The sequence below is a fragment of the Battus philenor genome, unplaced genomic scaffold (assembly GCF_028537555.1).
Source record: "Battus philenor isolate CCGP_79_NKW_IND1 unplaced genomic scaffold, ilBatPhil1.0.hap1 SCAF_22, whole genome shotgun sequence".
NCBI lineage: Eukaryota > Metazoa > Arthropoda > Insecta > Lepidoptera > Papilionidae > Battus > Battus philenor.
In genome coordinates this window covers 10,544,682-10,561,687 of record NW_027181685.1, presented here as the reverse complement: position 1 = coordinate 10,561,687, position 17,006 = coordinate 10,544,682, and the positions used below count along the sequence as shown (strand labels likewise).

Here is a 17,006-nt window from a genome sequence, read left to right as displayed (position 1 = left end):
CTTTTGAATCCTTAAACTAATAAAATGGTTTGATCTTATTTCTTCATTTTTCAATTTACCCTCAATATTTATTTATTTCATCTCAAAAAGTAAACAGGACTATCCCTTACTTGATCATGATAATTCCAAATATTTTGAAAGATTATTTGGCAATATATTAATAATTTATCGCAAAGACTTGTATGTTTATTGTTAACTTGATTGAATGTAACTCGACCTATCCAATTTAGTGGTGTTTTAGTAATAGAAAAACCAGGTACGTATGCACTCAACACTCTTTAAATAACTGAACGAGTTAAAGACGGACCCTCTGGTATTTTAGGAGTAAAAAGGTTTTCTATCCTAACTGAAATGAAAGGTTGCTTTGTGAAGATATTTACATAACTGTTCCAGTGTTTTAGTTAGAGTAGGCGCTTAGGAAGTTTACTTCCATACTCAACTTTGCTGACGTTGTTAAGTCGACAGACAATGATGAACAGCTACATCATGTATTTGATGAAGAAAGCTTGGCATAGATCAAGGTCACCGATGTAGCTCAAAGTTTTGCTCGTTTGTACTGGCAATAGGCGAGGTTCTTCGTTCCTACAGCCAATAGCCTTTGTGGAGGAAAGAATCAGAGATTCTTTCGTAATGGGGACCACAAGCTGGTAGACGCGGCTTGAATAGATCTCCTATTAGGTGGACTGACCACACAGTCAAGGTCGAGGGTAGTCACTAGATGGGAGCAGTGCTAGAACGATCATCGTAGCTATCTTTGGGGGAGGCCTATACCTAACAGTTGATGTCTATAGGCTGACATGATGATGGTCAGCGTAATTAAAATATTATTCTTCTTTTTTCTATAGCAATACATCGTGGGTAGTTCAAGAAGAGACTTTAATAAGTACAAACGTAACAATTAAGTCGGAAGGCGTGTTCCGATGTGACGCTACCAGTAAAGCTGGAACTGCCACTCTGGTGTACCGCGTGACAGTGGTGGGGGCTGCGAAGATCCAAGACATCACCGCCTTTAATGGTACCCTTGGAACGAACGTTGAAGATAAATTGGAGATTGTGGTTAGTAATGACATTGTGAAGAATTTGTTTTTGTTTCTATTCAAAGAGGGTAATGTATAGATCTATTATGTTTATGCTAGCTATATTCTGCATGCTACATGGTCTGCCACTACCACTACAACTTTAACTTGCCTATACCCTGGGCTACGTTGTTTAGTTACTATCGCTTAGAGATACCTAGATCTCCTAATTTCCAACTAGATATCCTGATATGATCTTGTAGAGAAGTTCCAAGCTTAGCCATCTCCAAAGCTAGTTGAGCGACTATGAGATAGATTTGTACATAAAAATCAGATATTTAATGGAATCAGGCGGTACCTTGCGGAAGTCCATCCTAAGTAAGAAAAGGACCAATATTCAGCCACTTCCGCACATGCAGTGGTAGTCGTGCAACAAAGACTACAGACTCTGTGTTTGACACTAATCGGTGTAACATAACTCCTGAAGATGCCCCGTGGAGGGGTGAAACACGTGTTGAGTGATTTAACTATGGCAGTTATGTAATTAGCATTGTTTGCCGCATACTCATTTATCAGCGGGCTGGCGGGCGGTGCACTTTGTTGCACGTCTACCACTGCATGCGCGAAAGTGGCTAAATATTGGTCCTATTCTTACAAAAAATCTGATGTTATTATAAAATAATTTATTTCTTCATAGACTGGATCTAGTATTCGTATCGCTTGTAAGGCAACTGGTAAACCTATGCCAAGCATACAATGGTTGAGATCTGGCAACACTATAAGCAACAATGCTGCCAATATTAGCTATGCGGATTTGATAATAAATAGTGTTGCAACTTCTGACGCCGGGCTGTACAGCTGTGTTGCTATCAACGAAGGAGGTGCTGATGAGAGGAAAATTAAATTGGACGTGTTAGGTAAGCTATACAAATTTGTGTTAAAATTGATTTAGAACATTATCATCATCACCATTCAGCCGTGGCACGTTCACTACTGCAAAAAGGCCTCCACCAAAGATTTTCTAAAAACCCTAAGGAAGTGGTCTGCATTCCAACAAGCATAACAGAGACGTCAAAGATCGTATCATAATTAGATTCTCTCTTTCTGTCCACTTTTTACTTCTCATTTCCTCTGTTTTTGCCTAAAAGAAGACGTATGTTCCATTAATTGAAAAAAATACATAGTTTAGAATAGTTTGGTTACAATACACTTATTACTTTTTTATGAAAGTTTTCTCGTAAATATATTTCATTCACTTATTATTGTCATATTTGTATTGTTGTGTCTGTAATATGATAGCTGGGTTTTAACAATTTTCCAATTATTATCTAATCTAATCGAGTAGCTCAGCGGTAGAAAACTGAGACCAACGATCGTAGGTCGCGGGTTCAATTCCTGATACAGTTTTATATTCACACTTTGTCCATTAATTACATAGAATTTCCACTGCTCACAAACAAGTTTCATCGTCCCCTGCGTACCATAATACCGCACTGCGATCGCCAACCCGCCTGTCAAACGTAGCCATTTTGGTATATCTCCTATAGATATCTTTGAAAGAGACTTATACTTTGCAGTGAGCACTTTGTACAGAAACTATTTTGTAATTAAATGAAAGTTATAACTTTTTTAATTAATTTATTTTTATATAATTATCTAAACATTATTAAGTGCTAATGTATTTTATCTCGTAATGTATAATTTTTTTAAAATCTTAACCACTTTCTTTATTGGTAATATATATAATTAAATGAAGTCCTGAAAAACAAAAGCCACACTAATAACATTTTAAAATAACTTATTTAAATACGTTTTTAAAATATAATATATCACGACAAACTATATATAGCTTAACCTTGATATAGATTCTAATTAACAATTGCTTTTATAAGAATTCTCTACTACTTGAAAATTACCGTCTGATTCTATTACTGTAATAAATGTATATTTTAATTAAACCAACGTACTATTTAAGAAAAGGACCAAGAGTCTCTGTTTACACAGACTCTGTGTTTGGCACTAATCGGTGTGACATAACTCCTGAAGATGCCCCGTGGAGGGGTGGAACACGTGTTGAGTAATTTGGCGGTGGCGGTTGTGATTCGCATTGTTTGCCGCATACGCATTTATCAGCGGGCTGGCGGGCGGTGCATTTGTTGCACGACTACCACTGCATGTGCGGAAGTAGCTGGATATTGGCCCTTTTCTTACTTAGGATGGACTTCCGCAAGGTAACGCCTGATTCCATTAAATACAACGTGCTGTTTCTGTATATTTTCAGAGCCACCAAAAATATTCCAAACACTGTTTCAAGATGACGACGCGGTTACTGGAAATGTGATTAAAGTAGATGTTATTTCGGGGCAAGCGTTCTTCATGCACTGCCATCCGTACGGTAACCCTGTACCGGATATTTATTGGTCCAAGGACGACATGCCGCTCAAGTTATTTGATGAAACTATGGTATCAACTGATTATAGTGAGATATTACAGTCTCCTAGAGCTGTGCTGGAACAATCTGGAAATTACACTTGCATTGCGAAGAATAAAGTGGGAGAGACTGGACTAGTATACTTAGTTGACGTTTTAGGTGAGTTTGACATGAATTTTTACATGAATCTTAGTGCATTTGTATTTAATTTTTTTAAGAGCAATTATTATAAGTACTTAATATTGTTGCTTATTCTCGGTTTGTGCTGATGCTGTTAGCCCGAGGGCTCTTACAGCTTCGTCGGAAATGAGTTCACGGAACGGAAGGGGCCGTGAAATTAAAATAAAACAAAAGGACAGGCTTATTCCAGTTGCAATGATCGCAAGTAGTAAACCGCTCTACTCGAGTAGAGTTGTGTGGTGTTGATGTTGATGTTGTATGTATGTAGCTTGGTACGGAATGTGGACCACAGGCGAACCAAGTAGAGATCCGGATCCAACCTCGGTTCGCTCACGCTTTTCTTAACATTGTTGGATAAAAAAGCAAGTATTAAAAAAATAACGGGTAGTTAACGAGTATAAAACATACATATATACAAATACACACACATAAACAAACGTACATATATAGCATATATATATAACGTTAATTAAATAATAAAACATTAATCAAAGATGAAGAATTTTTTTTTTACTTGCAGTACCTCCACCACAGCCCAAGGAAAGCACAAAGGATATTAGCGTGAGAGTCGGCAAACAATTAAATCTTGCTTGTCCGGTAGAAGGCAGCCCTTTTCCGTATGTGAAATGGGTTAAACAAACCTACATAGAACTCAGTGATGAAATGCCAAGAATACATTTAACTGAAAATAACGTTACATTGGTAAGTTGAGTTCGAATTCGAAAATTCTTTATTTAATTTAAGATGAGTATAAAATGGTCGGATAATAAATAGCTCAGACATGAACAGAACATGCAAAAGTATTTCAGCTTGAGTGATTTCGATCGTATGTTTTAAGTAAAATAATAATAGCCCAAAGTCGAACATGTTACTTCCAAAAATCTTTTACGAAGTCATTTACAGAGTAGTAACGCTTAGCAAAAAAAAATTCTTTTACGTTTTGTTTTTTTTTTAAACGACCAATAGGAGCTTTATAATATTATCTGTCATCTTATTGTTAAATCATATATATTGCCGATAAAACGATTTACTATCTATTCTAGTGTTTTCCAACGTTAGGCCTACGCCCCACAGGTGGGTAATTTGATTATTGAGGAGGACAATTTGAATGTGGACTTGCCATGTGTTGTCTTTCGCTTTATTATAAAATATATATATGTTACATAGAGGGAAGTAAGAATTTTAGAAAGGCTTAGATGAGGAATAGCCCATAAAAAGTTTAAAAATATAGAATTTGGGAATCTAGATGAATTGGATGTGAAAATTTTTGGGAACATTTTAGTTTTCGAATTTCAAATTTTTTAATATTACTTTCAAACTGGCCAGTTCTAAAATCGTAATGACTGAATTAAAAACAACATATCTGTCAAATTTATTTAGCGGCTTTGAATAGCAACAAAGTTTAAAATAAGCTGTTATTGCCATGTTTACCAAAACGCACTTATAATAAAGTGCCCTAAAAGTATTTTTAATAATACATGTCAGAATTTGAAAGATACCTCTATTCATTCAATCACGACAGTCGATAGATGTCCACTCCAAGGCCTCATATACCTATCTTAAATATTGCCACCATGAGCAGTCTTATGTTGCCCATATCCCGCAATTTCCCGTGAACTTAATATGTTGTCCCACCACGCCGCGTCCACCAGCTCATGTTCGCTATTTAACCTTTAGGTCCCAAAATACTTTTTAAATAAACAGTTAATAGTTCTTTTTTGTAGCTTGCCTATTAAGGAAAAAATAAGTAAAAATATATATGTATCACGACAGGCCATAAATGCGTCTATCGTAGCTGATAGCGGCGTGTACACCTGTGTAATGACAAACAAAGTTGGTACTACAGAGGCCAATTTTAACGTTATTATCGAAGAGCCACCATCCATCGTCGGCAATGTGGGCAACGACACCGTCGAAAACCATGTGGTCGCATTGAGAAGGAGCGTTGTACTTAAATGTGATGTCAACGGTCATCCACCGCCGAAGATTAGTTGGTTAAAGGTATCTTTTTTAAAATTCTAGCGAACACGCTTTTTACGACAATAAATTTATTAATAAAAATTTTCAGGTTATGTTTTACTGAAACTGTTTAAATAAGTAATTAGATTCGAAAATAGTTAAACAACTAAAAATTCCAAACTATAAATAAAATCTATCGTTTGAAAGAGCAATAATTATACAACTAGAATAATTTGATCATAATTTGAAACATTAACATTAGGTTAGTAGATATTGTACCTCTGTAGTATAACAGAAGTCATAATGTAACTAGTAGTGTCTGTTTTTGACTAAAAATATTTAAATATATCTAGGTGACAAGACAACATCGACGTGAAGATTTTTTATTATGGAGTCCCTCACTCTAATTATCATGGATGTCCACAGCTGAATATAGGTCTCTTTGCATAGATTTTTGATAAAGCGGGTTGAATTCGACCATCTAGCGGCAGTATGTTTAGCTATTTCAACTTGCCAGTTATTTTCGTTCGTCTACGGATCATCTCCTTATCGCTAATTAGAACTCGTAGAAAGACCCCGACCATAGCTTTCTTAATGGCTCTTAACGACTATGGACTGGAAAGTGAGAGATTAATCATTGGTCTAATTATGAATCCTTTGACCAGGACATCCAGCAGCTAGGCGAAGGTCGGGCGCAGCGGGTACTGGGCGGCGGGGTTCTAGCAGTATGGACGGCGGAGCCACGTGACGCCGGCCAGTATATCTGCGTGGCACAGAACAGCGCAGGAACTGCCAGCAAGCGCTATAACCTCGTTGTTAAGGGTTATTCTCTTCTTTATTTATATTTCAGCTAATGAATACTTAGTCAGTTATTTAGAAACTCATTTTATAAAGCCTTTAATATCGCCTCAATTACCGATCTTTCGTTGCCTGCAATCAGCGACATTCCACAACTTAGATTATAACGACTTTCTTTTTTTAACGGTTTTATTTATTCGACCCGTACGGAATTTGTTTGGGTCAAAATTAGAAATTGAAATTTAAGCACCTTCCCGTTGTCAGATTGATCTGAAATTTGGTACACACAATTTAGATGACAATACAATATAATAAAATTAATAACATTATAAATCTAAGATGGCCGCCGATACAAAATGGCGGATTACATATTTTTCCTTAACCCCCTCAATATGGGTATCAAATGAAAAGGCTACACTAGTAAAACACGATGATTAAGTCAAAATTTAAAAATTCAAGATGGACGCCGTTCCAATATGGCGGACTAGGTACATATTTTTCCACAACCACCACAATATGGGTATCAAATAAAACCGTTTAAAAAACCGTTTAACTTAAAAGTTTTTTTACCGATTTTATTCACGAGAAACTTTTGGATATAACGGCCGCCGGTTACATGAGTGATGTGTCCCGCTCTCTTGCATTTCAGACAAGCAATTTTTCGAGTTACAAATCAGTATCTATAATATACTAGAAGGCAAGATTGTCGAACAATTTGATTCAAGCCGCTTCCAACGGAATATATTGTAAATCTATAGGGCTGGTATATGTTGAGCAGTGAACGCCATACAGCTGAAATTATGATGATGACGAATTATTTTATATCATATTAGTGAAAGTTTCTTAATTGATCGCGATATTGACAGATAACCAGTTTTCCTAAAATAAATGAATATATTAAAATGTTTACCAGTGCCCGGAAAATGGAGCCCGTGGTCCCAATGGAGTTTCTGCAACGTCACATGCGGCTTGGGATATCAGAAACGATCGAGAATTTGTCACTACATCGACGATAACAACAATACAATCGGTGAGGTTTTTTTTTTTAATTGAAAAATGGTACGTAAATAACTTTAACCATACGGACTCACGAAATAGTAATAGGTTTTATATTAGAACTGCATGGTTCCGAATTCAAGCACAGGATTTTGAATATAGAAATTTGTCACTTTTTTATTCGCTGAAAAAAAGAAGATTTAACGGATTTAATTATATTTTGACAGCTGATTACTCAGGATTGGTTATAGGTTATAAAAGGGAGTATTGATAATATTAATATATATAACTCTAAAATTTTATTACAGATAACACTTCACCTTCCGATAAATTGATATTAGACGAGAGCGCTTGTAAAGGTTCGAACATTGATAAAAGAAAGTGTCACATGCCGTCTTGCGAGGTAAATTAAAACATAGTTTTTTTTCTAACATCTTTTTGAAAGAAAAGTTTCTGTACGAAAAATATATTATTTTATTATGTCAAAAAAAAGGTAAGGAAATTATGAAATGATGTCAGACATCTCAGCTCTTATATCAAAATATTAAATAAAATTTTTAAAAAATGACAGATCTGTACTGTCAAAAAATTTGAGCTTTATGACTACAATCGATCTACTCTCTCTCTCTCTCTTTCTCTGTCTCGCTATGTCGACCATCATTGACGAATAATAAATCACAGCTATATATCGCGAAAATAAAATCGTTACTTCATCCGAGAGAAAAGGACGGGTTGGAAACTGCCTGCAACCAGCGTCTTCCGACGACCTTTTTACGAAGTAGTCTGTCTACCTTATGGTGAATGTCCTACGTAGCACTTGCCGGTCCGCGGCTTCCAATCCAGAACCTCAAGTCCCCAGCAGCCATCTGTTCTGCGCGCTGTGTAGCTTACTCAAACTTGCTATGTTGGTTACTTTCGTTCATCTACGGATTTCCTCTTTCTTGATTTGATCTCGTAGTGAAATCCCGACCAATGCCGTCTCCGTGAGTCGTTGATCGACTGAGTGCTTGCCAATGAAGTCCAATAGTTATTGAAACAGGAAATCGACTGTCTGAATATAGTATAGTCCTGTTTAAACCTCATATAATGATATATCCGTAAAAAAAAACAAAGATCTAGTTGGAATAATTTGTAAATGCTTTTGGTTGGTTTCCTTAAATAAATTAAATATAAAGTTGGTGGATTAGGAGGAGGAAGGCTGGTCGAGCTGGTCACGATGGGGGGCGTGCTCGGCGACCTGCGGTGCGGGCACCCAAGCACGCAGCCGCCGATGTCGCGCGCGCTCTCGCACACGCACTCTCTGTGCCGGCGACAACGTGCAGGTACAGCAGACAAATACTTTCATACTTGCATACTTACATACATGCATATATGCATACATACATACTCGCATACTTGTATACATACATGCATACATTCATATATATTTGACGGCTTTAAAGCACCACCCCCATTTACCATCACCTGTATTAACTAATCACTCTGAAATATGTTACAGTCATTAATTTTTTATATTGAACTGCGACATATGAATAACTTTTGACAGCACAAAGTCTGTATGAACAGAGAATAAACAATAATTAATTTTATTAACCCTTAATAGCCTGATTTACGAAAGTGATTTTTTTTAATATTACTGTGTTTGCTTGAGGGTCTAGATGAAGCGAAAAATAGATTTTTTTTTAATTTCGCTGGAAAGAATATTATACAAAAGTAACATTCGTACAGCCAACCTATAAAAAAACTAATAGTAATGTGAACATTCGGTTTAAAAGATTGGTATCAAAATTGAAAATCTAAGCTATTAAGGGTTAAGTATATATATGAATTTTAAAAATGTTATTCTTACTATAGTATCATGACGCTGAGTATTTATTATGGTAACATTGATTTTTACATTAATTGACGGCAAAGAAAATTTTAAAAATTAATCTTTATTACCTTTTTATTTAACCACAGATTAGAAAATGTCAGAACTTGCCAAAATGCGAACCGCGATGGAGACCCGCCAGCGAAGAGTACAGCAGTCAAGAGAGTAACGAAACTGTGAGTATAAGAAATATATTTTTAAGTGCTATGCATTTACATTTACATCTAAGTAAGGAAATTATTATTTAAATTTTTGACATTAAACCAAAAATATTTATCACCAGTAATCGATGAGTAGTACAAAATAAATATAGCTCTGTCTTCTAGGAAAATAAATAAATGTTGTACATGTCGACTTTTGGAAAAAATTGAAAATATTGCCTATTTTTTTTTGTAATTTCTTGTGCCATATTACTGACTAGTTTCTCTCGGTTACTAGTTTTAAAAAGTGGTAACTTAATTTAAAACAAAACATACGTATTATTTTTATTTAAGTGTAACCATTGAATACTAATTTATAGATTCTCAATACTGGCAACTTTAAAATCGGCCATTTTGGTTTGGAGTTAAAAATAATACTAACTTATATTTGTTTTCGCAATTTATTATTCCTTTGTTGTATGACATAATGTTGAGACATTCAACATCACATATAAGTATACTTTAATTAATATAATATACATAAATTATAATTTAATCTTGAATTATTGCCAATTAAGAAAAATCTTTCAATTTCGCGTCAGTCTTGGATAATAAGTGACAGAAGGGATATGAATAATGATGCATATTTCGATTAAATTCATATACATTTTATTAAGATATATCACAAGAACATATACACAAAATATATATATATACAGAAATCGAGTAAGGAATTACCATTAATAATAATATATATTTAATACTTAAAAAGACGACGTTGGTGTTCATCTGACATGCAACTGTTTTAATATTATTTTTAATTATCCAAATGTTCAAATTTTTAGGACGGCTATCTACCCGAGGCCACAATCGAGATGCAGCCTGATGACGTAGACTATAGAAGATCGATGGACACCGAAGAACCATACATCCCTAGAAGTATAGCGCTTTTAAATTTATTATTTTCTGAACATTGAGATTGAATATGAATTTAGCATATGATATTTAACCGCCAATATCGTAATTTTTTCTGTTATAAACTGTAAAGCTTATTTCAGAACTTTGCTATACTTTTATCATTACTCTCTTAACCCTTAATAACCTAGTTTTTCAATTTTGATACCAATCTTTTAAACCGAATGTTCACATTACTATTAGTTTTTTTTTATAGGTTGGCTGTACGAATTTTACTGTTGTATAATATTCTTTCCAACGAAATTTAAAAAACATCTATTTTTCCCTTCATCTAGACCCTCAAGCAAACACAGTTATATTAAAAAAAATCACTTTCGTAAATCAGGCTATTAAGGGTTAACGATTTATAAATACCATAAAGTAACTATACTAGCGTATATACTATGCCGAGTCTTCGTAGATTGTTATTATTTGATTCATCCCGGGTCTTTTTAGTCGCGTAGTGTCATATATGGATAAGCAGCGCAACGTCAAACGATAGTGCGAGACAATCGCATATTAGCGCCATCTTTTGGCCCCGTTCGAAATGAAAGCGTTCCGTCATAGAGTTCTTAACACATGAGTTAAAAAGTTTTGAATGCAGCTAAAAAATAACGGTTTTTATGTTTAAAATTAGCTTTAAGTGAACGGGGCTCCATAAACTTTGATATTATATCTTATAACATACGAGTATGTTACCCAGCAAATTTACTGGAAATTACGAAAATTTTGTTCCCGTGTAAGTTCCAAAATATATTAATACATTTCAGGCACGAAATCTCGCGATTATTACCACGTGAACGTGACTGAGAATTTAGATGGCAGTGAACGTGGGCCGTGCAAAGCCGGCTTTCGGCACAATATCGTCGATGACTCATGTGAAGGTAAGCTTTACATTATGTAATATTACTTTTACTATTTCAATTTCACTAATGGTAAGTGCCACAAGCAGTACTAATTATCTCTGTAGATAATCAAACGTCGCTTCTGTGTCGTTCTGAGGCTGGGACAAGTTCCCGACGATACTACAACAATAAGACAATTTCCGATTATTCTAAGTAGAAGCGTTGCTGGGGTTTCTTCACCAGTTCCTCTACCAACCAAACACTTTTCGAAGTGGTAATAGTGTCAGCTAGGTAATAACCGACCGAGTTGAGTTTCGGCACTCTTGGGCGCCATTGTGTCGAAACGCTAAACCATGGATGCACAGACCGCGGCTCGTACCACATACAATCGAAAAATATTGAATTCTATTCCAGAATAATTTTAATAAGTTATTATCAATTTTTTATTATCTTTAATTACCTATACTTCTGGCGGCCGGCCCGCCATCAGTTCATGATTTGCCCGAGTGGCCCCTAGTCTTAATAAGTCTGTGCAACCATACGTTAAACGCATATTATGGGCGTGTGACAGTCCAAACCAAGGCCTTATCACGCGGACCCTTGCCCATGGTGTGCATAGGCTTTGGTTCTTTAATAAATCTTTCGTAAACAAGGTTTAAAAGTTAAATTTGATATGTAAATGAGTAGGTTTAATATAGATGTTTTTAAATTAAAAAATTGAAGTGGCAGTGGGTAGACTATAGTGCGCAGGACATATGGCCGTCAGAGCCTTAATTATCTGTATCGCGGACCGGCAAGCCCAGCGTACAACGTAAGATCCACAAAGTAGGGAAAACGCTGGAATCAGACAACTTCCAACTGGTCTTATTGGAAATATATCCAACAGTGTACTTCCTACGGCTGAAATGATGATTATAATGATAATAAAAAAAATAACTAACTAACTAACTATAAATTCAGCACGTTGAAGGACTAAAAGTAAATATTAAAAAATGTAAATGGATAAAAATAACATCGACAAAAAAGAGGTAGTAATGTATATAGTATAAGAAGACATGTAATCCAGGAGAATGTAAGATATTGTGATGAAAAACAGATGACGAATGAATGAAATTGTAAAGCAGAGAAAAAAAAAAACAATAAGAACGTAAAGAAAATATTTAACACAAGACCCTGTTCTTTCCTTGGGATGGGTATACGAGGGGGATCCATAAAAAACTGTAAAACTATTAATAACGGTGCATTACGTTGTAACCTCGAATCTAAATTCAAAAACGAGAATTAACTAACACTGTCTAGGTACCTTTCGAAAGGAAAATTGTCACAGCAACTACAAGAATATTTCATGTAATTAATCTAAAGGGCTAGCTTATCATATTATACCGATATGATATTAATGGAGATGAATAAAGTAATGTGTCTTGTGTGTGTAGATGTAGACGAGTGCACGGTGGCAAACAACCGCTGCCACGCGACGCAGTTGTGCGTCAACGCAGCGGGGGGCTACCGCTGTGCCTGTCCCCGAGGCTACCGGGCACTTGGAGCAGGCCAGCGCTGCCTAGGTAACCTACACGCAGTCCACTTCCAATCATTCATCAACTCACTCAGTCAACAACCAATCTATCCATGCGTTTCATTCACTCATTCTTTCATTCATTTTTCATACATGTGTATTCAATCATTCATTATCATTTCATCCTAGCTAGGTTTTATTCTTTTAGGTGGTAGACTAAACTTTACGTTAATAAGAGATATAACCTATCCTATGTTGACTAAAGAAAATTCAATTAGAATTTGAGTATCATTTACTACTAAAATCTGAAAAAAGAATAACATCTGTGAATTTAAAGTAAAGAATCCTAAAACATGACAACGTTTTCGCTCGTTTCAATAGCACGTTTTTAATATTTATGACACATTCTGAATCAGTTTTGATTTCCGAATCAATATATTATTCAATGAATTTGTAACAATATTTTTTAATTAGCATAAATTACCTAATTACTCATATAATATGGACAAAATGTTTTGCAAAGATTTTTTACGGTTTTGCATCATTGATACGATTACTCTTTGCCAAGTCCTCCGGTTCCCATATTGCTTAATTCTACAGACTCACTTAGGATAACTTAATTGCAATAACTTAGCTTAATGACGTTTTAACTATTGACTGTGTAACTTTTGATTAGATTCTCTCATTATTTTTATCAATCATATTCTTGTTATTGAATCAAAGATATTTACGTTATAATCTGTGAAGTTATTTAATATTAAGAAATCGTTTTATATCAGGCAAGTCTTCGAAATCGGTTAATTTTAAAAAATATATCTATTATCGTCATTAATATAAATATATGGTATTCTTACTAGGTTTATTTAATTATATAATCAAGAAACATCACCGTTTAGAACTTGTAAATTCATACATTATTAAATATTTTTCACTTTGTAAAGGCTTGTTTATTTTTAATATGTATTTCATGTTAGATACAACACAACATTTATCTCTTTCCAACATACGCAGATATAAACGAGTGCGAGCAGAGTATCCACGGGTGCGAGTATGCGTGTGTGAACGTGGCTGGTGGTTATGTGTGTGCGTGCCCAAGGCATTTGCGACTACACATTGACCGACATCACTGTGTTGCACGTGAGTACAATGAATTATAGAAGCTACATTATATCGTGGTCAGCTTCGCATACAAAAGGAGAATTCAACAGAAATTCTTTATAAATTAGGGGAACGGGAAAGTCGTGTCGTTTCTATCGACATATTTTACAGAAAAACCGATTGATTTTTACGCTCCGGCTTTGAACATTTGTATACTAGATAGCAAAAGGTTGTTAATAACGAAGGTGAATATATTGTTGATTAGAATTAAAAACCTGTTAAAAATGTGGTCGTGTGAATTTAACTTAAGAAAGAGCGACATTACTTTCCGGTCCCCCTAATACATCGGGTGAAAGAGAGCGCTCTACAATACTTATAGACTTGTGATTGGCCGTCGATTTTTATTAGTTCAACGTAATTTTAAGTCGGTATAAATATGGGCTAAGCTTGAATCTACTTCGGACTTCTTGTTGTTATTACCTGCAAGATCTACCGGCCCTTGGTAGAATCCCACAGAATCATGATTACACAAAGGTTTTATTTATTTTAAACAACATCATAATTTCTGCCGTACGATGTTCATTCTAGTACAAATACCTCTTCCATAGACGTGCAATAAGGAGATTAGGAAGCAACTTATCAAAAGTTGTTTGTCCACTTTGTAGTTGGACGTTCTATGTTGCGCTTGCCGGTTGGTTGCCTCAACTCGAGAATCTTAAGGCTCCAGGTGCCTTCTGTGGCATGACAACAGCCATTTGAACTAGCCTTTGAATGCTTTGGACTAAGTGGTTACTTTCGTTTGTTTACGGATCTCATATTAAATTAATCGATCTCCTAGAGTATTCTCTTGTATAGCCCTCTCTATACTTGGTTCAGATACAAAACACAATTACCATTGACCTTTGTCCAACATGTGTTTAACCTATAATAAATAAATAATTTTACAAATCGAAATGCTTTTACAACATGGTCACGCCGACATATAGAACAATTAACAATTAATTCTGGTTTTATTTTTTCCATAGCTCCATTATATAAGACACCTCTTCCATTTAACGACAACCCTGACACTGATGAATATTTAAGTGCCTCCTTCGAGTTCCCGACGAAATACATTAAAAATCCCAGATACAACTGAGGTAAGCTATCGACCATAGACAAAAATATTTATTTAAATAAACAATTGAGTGGTGTATAATTTATTTTTACATAGATTAAATTATTACAGAGCTTTAATTAACTTTGTCTTATCTGTAATTTGAATGAAGTGTCAAATAAATATTGTAAATAGAATAATTTAAGTACTATTTATAAATAAATTTTGTTTTCGGTTTGGTAGAAAGAAGAAAAGGATATTGTTATTAACATCAATGTATGATAGGGTATATTTTAATGTAAATTTATTTAAAGAATAAATGCAATGATAAGAAATGTTGTTTTAATTTAATATCCAATAAGCGAAATTACTTTTTTTTAAAGAAAAGAAATAATTCTTTGAGTTAATATCATTATCATGTCACCTAATGGACGCCTATTGCTTTAGTTTTTCTCTGTTGATGTTAAACCTGTTAGCCCTAAGGCTTTTATAGCTTCATCGGTACTGAGTTCACGAAGCGGAGGGGTCCGTGAACTAGAAGTGACGCCTATTGCAAGGCATAGGTCTCAATAAACAATTTTGCGCTGCTCGCATTCAGCGATATCCCGCAATCTTGTCAATGTCGTCTGTCCACTTAGTGGGAAGCTTACTAACCCTGCGTCTACGGGCTTGTCATCACCATTCAAGATGGTTTCAGACCCAACAGGTCGTTTACAAGAACGACAAGCTGCCACTGACAATTCAGACAGGCAATTCTTTTGCTTTTGCGTTTACGGAATTATTTATTGATATTATGTCGCTAGTATTAATAAAGCACATTAAAAAATCAGTGGTAATTTGATTTTATTTAAAGAGGTTTCATTTTCTTTACGGGTTGTTCGTGCCCGAAACAGCGTGCGGACGGATATTTTATAAAACCAAATGTATAGTAAATACTTTTCTTTCCTTTTGAATTAATATAAAATATAAGATTTTTCTGTTTAAAAATTTATGCCTGAAATGTAAAGATAAATTTAAGAACGTTTTGAAAATATAAATTTAGATTGATTACGATTATTCGATGTATAAAAATTAACCTACAAAAATATACAACTTTGGTTTTTTTATAAATAAAACAATAACAAAAACTTTTCTTAATTTTTAATGCGATGCGATAATTAAAACTAGATTACATGCATTTTCTAAGTGATTATTTAATTACTAAAACATTGATAATAGCATAAACATTTCACCATAAAAGTAAACCGCGAAACAGATTATAAAATATACGGCATGGTATGAAAGCACAGACTATAACACCGATGCTGACAGCAAACTAATATCATTCATTCATCACACACACGTTTAATGTATAAATTTGTGAAGTTAGAAACATAGTTTTTTTTAATTTTTAGGCATTTTGAAGAGACTACAGTTCACAATGTAACGGTTGCATCGTTTTCTTTTTAAATTTGGTTAAAATATTTGTATATCATTAAAATCTCCAACAAGTGCATATAGCAGTGCATATACTAGTTTATTAAATTTTTTTTTGAAAAATATATAACACCAGTATTCAATATTATTTACTACAAAAGAAAATAAGAGGCCACACAGCGCGGAACTGATAGCCGCTGGGAACTAAAGGTTCTGCATGGGGGTGGCTTAACCTATAGTGCAGGGTGTGCAATGCACACGAGCGCGCCGTATCATGGGCCGCTGCGGCGCTCCCTGAGACAGCTAAGAGCATTGTCTTGGACCATGATGGTACACCAATGATATGACATAAGCGGCCCGCCGGCGGCAGTTATCAAACGCGAGCGCCCTATGGCTGGCTTCTTTTTCGAACATTTTGTTTCAACTTGAAATAAACCTTATTTCACGGCAGCAAAACAGAAACTCGATACATTTCGCTTATTTACTTTACTTACTAACTTAAAACACAAAACGAAGCATGAACTATCGCGGTTAGCCGCTTAGTTTCACAACAGAGATGTGCTACAGGCATAAAACACAATGAGTGTTATTCTGACGTCTTAAGAAGAAAGGCCGTAACTAATAACATACTGTAAGCTATATCTACTTATAAAATAGCTTGTTGAGATATGAAAAAACTTTCTTGTTACGACGG

The 17,006-nt window shown here is 34.9% G+C and overlaps 1 protein-coding gene across 1 annotated transcript in view; it reads left to right on the top strand.

Moving 5' to 3' along the window:
- Nucleotides 1-15,145, top strand: part of LOC137923613 (hemicentin-1-like) — a 45,670-nt gene extending 30,525 nt beyond the window's left edge. Inside the window, exons 32-46 of the mRNA XM_068766831.1 lie at nt 846-1,056; nt 1,714-1,933; nt 3,298-3,606; nt 4,148-4,329; nt 5,401-5,628; nt 6,252-6,408; nt 7,298-7,414; nt 7,689-7,783; nt 8,568-8,702; nt 9,340-9,426; nt 10,236-10,329; nt 11,115-11,228; nt 12,623-12,751; nt 13,714-13,839; nt 14,826-15,145. Coding sequence (XP_068622932.1) covers nt 846-1,056; nt 1,714-1,933; nt 3,298-3,606; nt 4,148-4,329; nt 5,401-5,628; nt 6,252-6,408; nt 7,298-7,414; nt 7,689-7,783; nt 8,568-8,702; nt 9,340-9,426; nt 10,236-10,329; nt 11,115-11,228; nt 12,623-12,751; nt 13,714-13,839; nt 14,826-14,938 — 2,317 coding nt within the window. The 3' untranslated portion in view covers nt 14,939-15,145. The remainder of the gene's footprint in view (nt 1-845; nt 1,057-1,713; nt 1,934-3,297; nt 3,607-4,147; nt 4,330-5,400; nt 5,629-6,251; nt 6,409-7,297; nt 7,415-7,688; nt 7,784-8,567; nt 8,703-9,339; nt 9,427-10,235; nt 10,330-11,114; nt 11,229-12,622; nt 12,752-13,713; nt 13,840-14,825) is intronic.
- The last annotated feature ends 1,861 nt before the right edge of the window (nt 15,146-17,006 follow it).